The 7,738-nt window shown below is 37.7% G+C and overlaps 1 protein-coding gene across 1 annotated transcript in view; it reads left to right on the top strand.

Annotated features, from left to right (window-relative positions):
• The first annotated feature begins 7,060 nt into the window (after positions 1–7,060).
• The window catches only part of LOC121443445 (MICOS complex subunit Mic27), a 57,220-nt gene continuing 56,542 nt past the window's right edge, over positions 7,061–7,738 (top strand). The window contains exon 1 of the mRNA XM_041645199.1: positions 7,061–7,112. Within this exon, the coding sequence (XP_041501133.1) occupies positions 7,098–7,112 (15 nt within the window). The 5' untranslated portion in view covers positions 7,061–7,097. The remainder of the gene's footprint in view (positions 7,113–7,738) is intronic.

Here is a 7,738-nt window from a genome sequence, read left to right as displayed (position 1 = left end):
AAGTTAAAAGTATTAGCATATGGACTGATAGTAGATAGGCTTTGGGAGTAGTTCTTCATTTTAGAATGCTCAAAGAGCAAGTTCTTTTTTTCTCCTCAACAACTGAAACCCTATTTAAAAACTTTGAGGGCCAACAGGTGGCTTATTTGGTAGAGGTATTTACTGTGCTTTGCTGGCTATCTGGGGTCAATAGCCATTATCCATGTAAAGATTGAAGGAGAAAACAGACTAAACAAAGTTGTCTTCTGACCTCTACATGTGCATCATGATACAAGTTCTTCTGCACACCTCATGCCCTTTTATACAAAATAAAGAATGAATGACTTTTGAATACCTATGAGGAAATGACTATTAGGAACACAGGATGAAATGTCCTGACTTGTTTTTTTTTTTTTTTTTTTTTCCCAAACAGCTTACAGTAAGATTCTGGAACTCATAAAGCAAAGTCTTTAAAGAAAATCAAAGATGCTATTATACCATCCCCAATATTTTCAGAGTAAGAAAAAGGAGAATATGGAGTTCTGGTATTTTATTTCATGATACAGTGAATATAGTAACAAAACAGTATTGTATGCTTCAAAAAGTAGAAAGAATTTGGAATGTTTTCACGTAAAGAAATGATTGAGGTTTGAGTGCATAAGTTTACCCCAATTTAAACTTTATATAATGCATAAAGCATTGGAATACCACAGGATATGTCATGTGTAATGAATATTTTCTCTTCTTTTCTTTTGCTTTTGTGGGGAGAGGAGGTAGGTATGTCTATTTTGTAGTGTTGAATGTCCTATGTAGACCAGGCTGGCCTTGAATCCTCTGCCTTGCCAGTGCTGGGATTAAAAGAATGTGCCACTATACTCAGTTTGCTGTTAATATGTTTATGATATGGCAGTTTGAATGAGAATTACCCCAATAGGCTCATAGATTTGAATACTTGTTCACCAGGGAGTGGCACTATTTGAAAGGATTAGTGTGGCCTTGTTGGAGGAAGTGTGTCACTGGTGTAAGCTTTCAGGTTTCAAAAACCCCATTCCAAGCCAGAGTCTCTCTCTTCATGCTGCCTGCTGACTGGATGTAGAACTCTCAGCTACTTCTCCAGCACGAAGACTTCCTGCATGGCATCGTGCCATCCACTATGATGACAGTGGACTAAACCTCTGAAACTGTAAGCAAGCCCCAATTAAATGCTTTCCTTTGTAAGAATTACCATGGTCATGGTGTCTCTTCATAGCAATGGAACACTGACTAAGACATTTGAGTATATTAAAATTATAACTTTATTAAGGATTTAAAAATAAATAAATAAATAAAATAAAAATTAAAAAAAATTATAACTTTAATAAAAGTGGTCATGTGATATAGTTCAGAGGTAGCTGTACTTGTCTAAGCATGCATCAGGCCCTGGGTTCAATCACAAGGACTTTTCTACTTTCTCTTTTTCTACTTCCTGTTATCCATGTGCAATGTCTAGAAGTGGAGAAGGCATTTTGAACCAGAAAATGGAATTATATGTTGAGGGTGCTTAAACAACATGATAAAAGGAACCTCGGTACCAGGCCTAGACTGAGTGTTTGTATGATAAGGAAGTAAATAATTATTGATATGTAATATTTTCTATTACTAGTGAGGCTGGCTATTTTAGTTTATTGCAAATAAAGTTATTGAAGATATATACCATGGAATCTATGCTACTTAGAAAATAAAATTAGATAATAAAAAGCATAATATGGTGCCTTTTAAATATACATGAAGTGTTCTTACCCTTCTAAAGCTAGAATATGCTTCCCCTCTCCTGGCGTAGGTGTTTTACTTAGTGACTCATTTCTAATAAATACAAGAATGTAGCTGGAGTGACAGTGACATCCAGATTAGGACATAAAAGGCGCTATAGCTTCCTCCTTGCTCTTTTTTTTGTATCACTCATTCTGAGAGAAGCTAGATGTCGTGACATGAGAATACTCAGAAACTTGATGGGGAAATTGACATGGCAAGTAATTCAGATACCCTCGTAACCACCTAGTGACTCATCAGACGCTACAGCCTCAATCAAACCTTCTGATAACTGCAAGTCTACTCAGTAGCTTGACTTCAACCTCATGAGACATTGAGAGGTAAAATTATCCTGCTAAGCTATTTCTAATTTCCTGACACATGGAAAGCATAAGACCACAAATGTTTCTTTTTCTTTCAAATTGCTATATTTATAATAAATGCTGGGGCTATAAGTAGCTAGTGTAAATATTAAGGCCTAAAGATCTTGAGAGTCCAAAAAAAACCAAAAAGGTATGAAGCAAAGAGTTGAAAGGATAGTAACTGAGATCACAGGTTAGTATTTGAATTGAAATTTCAGTCATTAGCTCTCCTAGTCCTCATCTCCAATGACCTTTTTACCCCAGCTTTACATCAGCCATCCAGATAAAGGCCACACCCTGAGCTGACTTTTGTGTGTCATTTTAGTTCTTCAGATTTCTACAAAGGAAGCTTACTTGTGATATAAAAGACAGAGAATGGCAAACGGGCCCAGCTAATATTTGCCTAATGCAATATGGACTTTGTGTCATGCCGGATATACTTCAGAGAGCAAGTTGCTATCACATAACTGGATACCATGAGAAGTAGGATACTGTATTTAAGGAGGCATAAAAAGTAAATAGGGTCACAATCTTGCCAGAGTAGCAAATAGGCTGGGTGGAAATCTTTACCTCTTTCTTTTTCCCCCAGATCCAATATCCCTGCCTCATCCTGAACTGAGCAGAATACCCATAGCAGTCTTCCCCTGTCTATTCCCCGTAGATCGCACAGATCTTCCAGTCCTTACTCCAACAGTCACTGGTTAACCCACAGGCCATTCATGCAGGGAAACAGGTAGGCTGACCACAGATACTCACCTTTACCTTTGTTCCCATGGACATAATCCCCCGGTCTCAACCCCAGTTCTAACAACAAAACACTTTCTGCATCCTTCACTGCCCTCTGCTGTCATCTACTGTGGATTCCACAGATCTTCCCATTCTAATTTCCCTCCCTCAACTCATTGGTTTGTCAGTCCCAACCCCAGCAGGCATCCCCTGCTAAGCCAAATGTCACTCCTGCCTGGGAAACAGGTAGATTGAATGCACATTTTTGCCTCTTTCTGCTGCTCCATATCCAGCTCTGCCACCCCATTTTAGTCCTAGCTCTGTAGCAGAACTCCCACTGCAGTCTTCCTTTCCTCTCTCCACTGCAGACTTCCTTCCTCTCTGACCCCATCCCCAATGGATCCCAAAGATCTTTTCCTTCATCTTCTTCACTACAACTCATCTCATTTTCCTAGCCCCCAACACCAGCAAATATTCCCTGTAAACACACCAGTTGAACAGTACAGGGAAACAGGTCCACAAAAATTTTTCTACCAGGCAATAACTAGTCATCACACACTCCTAAAATCAACATGAAATCAAGATGAAATTTATGCTCCGATAATGTTGAAGCATGCATGGGTAGTCTGTATATGATGGTTCTGTTGAACTTGTCCATATTGGGTTTTCATGGTCTAAGCTGATGAGGACAACTGACCAGGTATTTTCCTAACGAGTACACCAGATCTCATTACAGATGGTTGTCAGCCATACTCCATTTTTTTATTGGATTATTTGTTCTTTTGATGACCAATTTCTTGAGTTCTTTGTATATTTTGGAGATCAGACCTCTGTCTGATGTGGGGTTGGTGAAGATCTTTTCCCATTCTGTAGGCTGCCTGCAAAATATGCCAGGGCAACGATGGCACAAAGCTCGTGGGAGTAACCAATCAATGTCTGACTTGACTTAAGGCCCATTCTAGGAGCTCACACCTGACACAGCTTGACTGACCAAGAACCAGGAACTGGATAGCCCAGAAACCTAGGGTCAAATCCAATACTACTGTTCTAAAACTAAACAAAAGTCCCAATAAAATGACTCCTAATGACACTCTGCTCTACTCATAGATCAGTGCCTCACTCAGTCTTCATCAGATAGGCTTCCTCCTGCAGCAGAGAGGAACAAATAAATACAGAGGCCCACAACAAGATATTACACAGAAAGAGAGAGAGACAGACAGAGAGAGAGAGAGAGAGAGAGAGAGAGAGAGAGAGAGAGAGAGAGAGAGAGAGAGAGAGAGAAAGAACCCTTGGAGCACACAGCTCTAAATGATATGTCTTCAACAAATCCCTCCACTCAGCTCAGAGAACCCTTCACAAATGGAGAAACAAAGAATGCAAGACCCAGAGGGAATGGAGGTCATCAAGAGAGCAACATCCTCTAAAGCAGGTGAGCAAAGTGCATATGAGCTCATGGAGACTGAATCAGAATGCACAGTGCCTACCCTGGTCTGCAGCAGGCCCTCAGCATATATTTTATGCCTTTTAGTCTTTTCATGGGACTTCTGAGTGTGTGAACCAGTGGGTCTCTGATTTCTGTGTCTTCTCTTGGGAAGCCTTTTTCCTTCTGTTAGTGTGTCTTGTCCTGCTTGATGTGATTGTTTTTGTGTTATCTTATTATATTTCATTTTGTTAAAAAATTAAAATCAAAAAGAGTTAGTATCACCTCCCAAGGAACATAAATTTTCTAATTACTTGACACCCATAGTATACGAAAAATGATGCTTGTAAAACAAGAAATAGGGGCAAGAGAGAGAATGAGGGTAGTATATAAAGTAACTTTATTCTAGAAAGTTAACAATTACTAGAGTATTTCCTTATATTTTCCTACTTTCTATGTACTGAATTTGAAATTGTCAGTGAGATTCATCATATAGAAAAATACATGAAAAACCAAAGTCTGCCTTGAAATACACAGTTAAAAACTAAGCTTCAAATTGTTCTTTGAATATTAAGTGAAATAATTTGGGGAGAAAGTCAGTTATTAGTCGATGACTATTTAAGGAAATGTGATTTTTAAAATCAAAATTGAAAACGAAGTACTAGGAAAAACACGAAAAGATGATTACCTAGCATTTCTTGAAATAAAACAATCAGTCTTGGAGTGGGGGGCATTCTTACACAGTCTACCCCACTGACTAAGCAGTTCATCAAATGCTAGACAGCTGAGCTTTACTCAGACATTACCATTTATTTTTATTTATTTTTTGCCATTCATTTTTAAAGAAGAAAAATTTCCAAAGTTGTAATCAACTGTGATAGAAGTTTAAGATTAATTTTCTAAAAATGGTACTTTGATTAAAAATGATTAATTATGGAAAATTTTATGACCTTAATAATCAATTCTGAAGAAACAGAGACATAATTGTAATACAGTTCCTGAAGTTTTGAGAAACTAAGATCTCTCTGATTTGGTGCATGCTTAGTTGTGATTTTTTAAGTATTTTTCTATTTGCATATTTGCTTCTAATTGTGAAAGAAATTTTACTAATATCAAAATTAATGACAAATACACTTCAACCAACTAGGAGCAAAGAGATAAATTTAAAAATCTACCTAAATTACCCATTGAATATTCAGAAATATTAGATTCTGATGATGCAATTAACAAATATGCAAATGTTAAACCTCAAAAACAGAAACTGATATATTTACTAATCCTAAAGTGGCTGGCCAATACATAGACAATTTTATTTTTATCAGAAAAACAAATCCATGAAAAATTTAAATATTATCCACTATTTTTCTTTTGTAGTTTATGCTATAGCATTTATTTTGTAATTTATTTGCATGCTGATATTTTCTTAAAATAAAATATTTATATTTTTATATTTAATAAAATATTAAAATTTATTATGCTATACTTTAAGTGTAAGAACATAATAAAAATTTCAGTCTTTTAATTATGACTATTGTTATTTGTTTTATTTAATCATTAACAATATAATTTGATTGCATACTCAATAAAAAGAATCTGCTTCGAGTATCAAATATGTTTAATATGCCATTAATTCCAAGTATATAATTTACACTCCAGAAATATTTGTTGAAAAAAATGAATGAATGCAATTAACTATTATTAAGAAGTTAGTGGGCAAATTATGAACACTCTTTTTCTTGGAATTACTGGCAGAGGCCTCAGGAGTCTGTGCCCAAATAGAGAATGATATACTTTCTTACAGCATATTCTCCTGAGGGCTCCCGAATCACCATTTTATAATGTGTTTCAGATCAAGTCACACCATAAGCTAAAACCCCTTCAACTACTTTCCAGATGTTTATTTTTAAATTAAAAAAATTCATATAACATCCTCCATCCCACAGCCTTTCTCTCTCTTTAGCTAACAAACAGGCAAATAAAAAACAAACAAACCAGAATAAAGCAAAACAAGCAAATAAAAACCCAAATTTATTATAGTGACACACAAAGCCCCCATTCACTCATACTACTTTTGCACCTTCTCCGCCTCATCAATCTATGTGAACCAGGAAACTCCATTCCATCTCAACAGATACCTTCTATTCTTTAACCTTATAATACATTTGTGTGTGTGTGTCTCAGCCAAATTCAGGTCATCATGCTTGGCAGCAGGTACCTTTTACACACTGAACCATCTTGCTAATCCATATTCTATTTTCTTGAACAGCATTCAGGCCTTTCTAATATTTGTCGTTTTCTCCTGGGTCTCTACCATATGCCACTAGGTTTTATAGTTACTCTCATCAACTGCCTGACTATTGGTGCTCAGTGACAGGTTTAGAATGAATGTAACTGCCCCAAGGATGGCAAAGGCGAAGTGCTCTTGTAATTATATAGTTGTTTATTAAGGCAGTTGAACTTGAGTTTTAAGTTCTTATCCAGACAAATCACATAAACAAACAAAAAAGTCCTTCACCCAAGAAGAAAAACTTCTAGTCGGAGTGGGGAGACTAATCTGAGAGGTTCTATCTATGGAGGACTGGAGTGTCAATCAAAAGAAGTCCCTTTCTCCAGAGAAGTGTTACTAGTTAACTTTGGCAGCCTGGCTGACAAAGCAGCTGCAGGAGGGCGGAGAAAGGACAGGGGCCAGCGGGCTAGCAGCGTAAAGGGGAGGGGCTGTGGTGACGCAAAAAAAAAAAACTGAACTCCTTTGTCCCTCTTCGCTCTCCGTCCGATAAAAAAAAAAAAAAAAAAAAAAAAAAGGAGCCGAGAGGGTCATAGGTATGGCGGCTTTTAGGGTAAGTGAAAAGAAACTTAGTTTTCCACCCCTTGCTCGCTCTGAGCCCACAACATTCCCATAATTGTAGAAGGGTCGTCCATCGTAACTCCTGGAGGGAGCCACTCAGCAAGTGGCGGCCTCGAGGTGCGACTGTGAGAATCGGGATCTTTAAGATTTGCAGTCAGAACACACCTGCCTAGCAGGGTCCTTAATCCCGGCAGTGAACTGCTACCTGGGCGGGCTTTAGCCCCTTAACCCGCTGTGTGATGAAAAGACCGGAGCAACTAGCCGCTTCGACTGAGAGAAAAATAATCTTTGGCATTTGTCTTAGTGCGTAGGGCGGGGCTCAAGGACCAGAACGTAGAACTTTCTTCAAAAATTATTGGGGAGCAAAACAGACCGAGATGAGACGTCCCAAGCTCTGTACTGGACGTGGAGTTAGATATAGTGTTTTTACTCCCCGTCGAATAACAAGTTTCTTTGGGGTTTTATGAGAAAAAAGTGCTTTTATGTACAAATCGGGGTAGAGGAAGCAAGCCAGCTGCTGACTCTTAGGGTTTCAACATTAGTTTACAAGTACTTATGCACTGTAGTCTTTCAGTGTATAATGACCCTGTTAGTCCCGAAGGAGATAAGAGTGTCAGT

The sequence above is a fragment of the Microtus oregoni genome, unplaced genomic scaffold, assembly GCF_018167655.1.
Source record: "Microtus oregoni isolate MIOR12 unplaced genomic scaffold, Mior012 000107F_000, whole genome shotgun sequence".
Lineage (NCBI taxonomy): Eukaryota > Metazoa > Chordata > Mammalia > Rodentia > Cricetidae > Microtus > Microtus oregoni.
The sequence above is the reverse complement of the archived record's forward strand: the minus strand, read 5'-3'. Positions and strand labels throughout refer to the sequence as shown.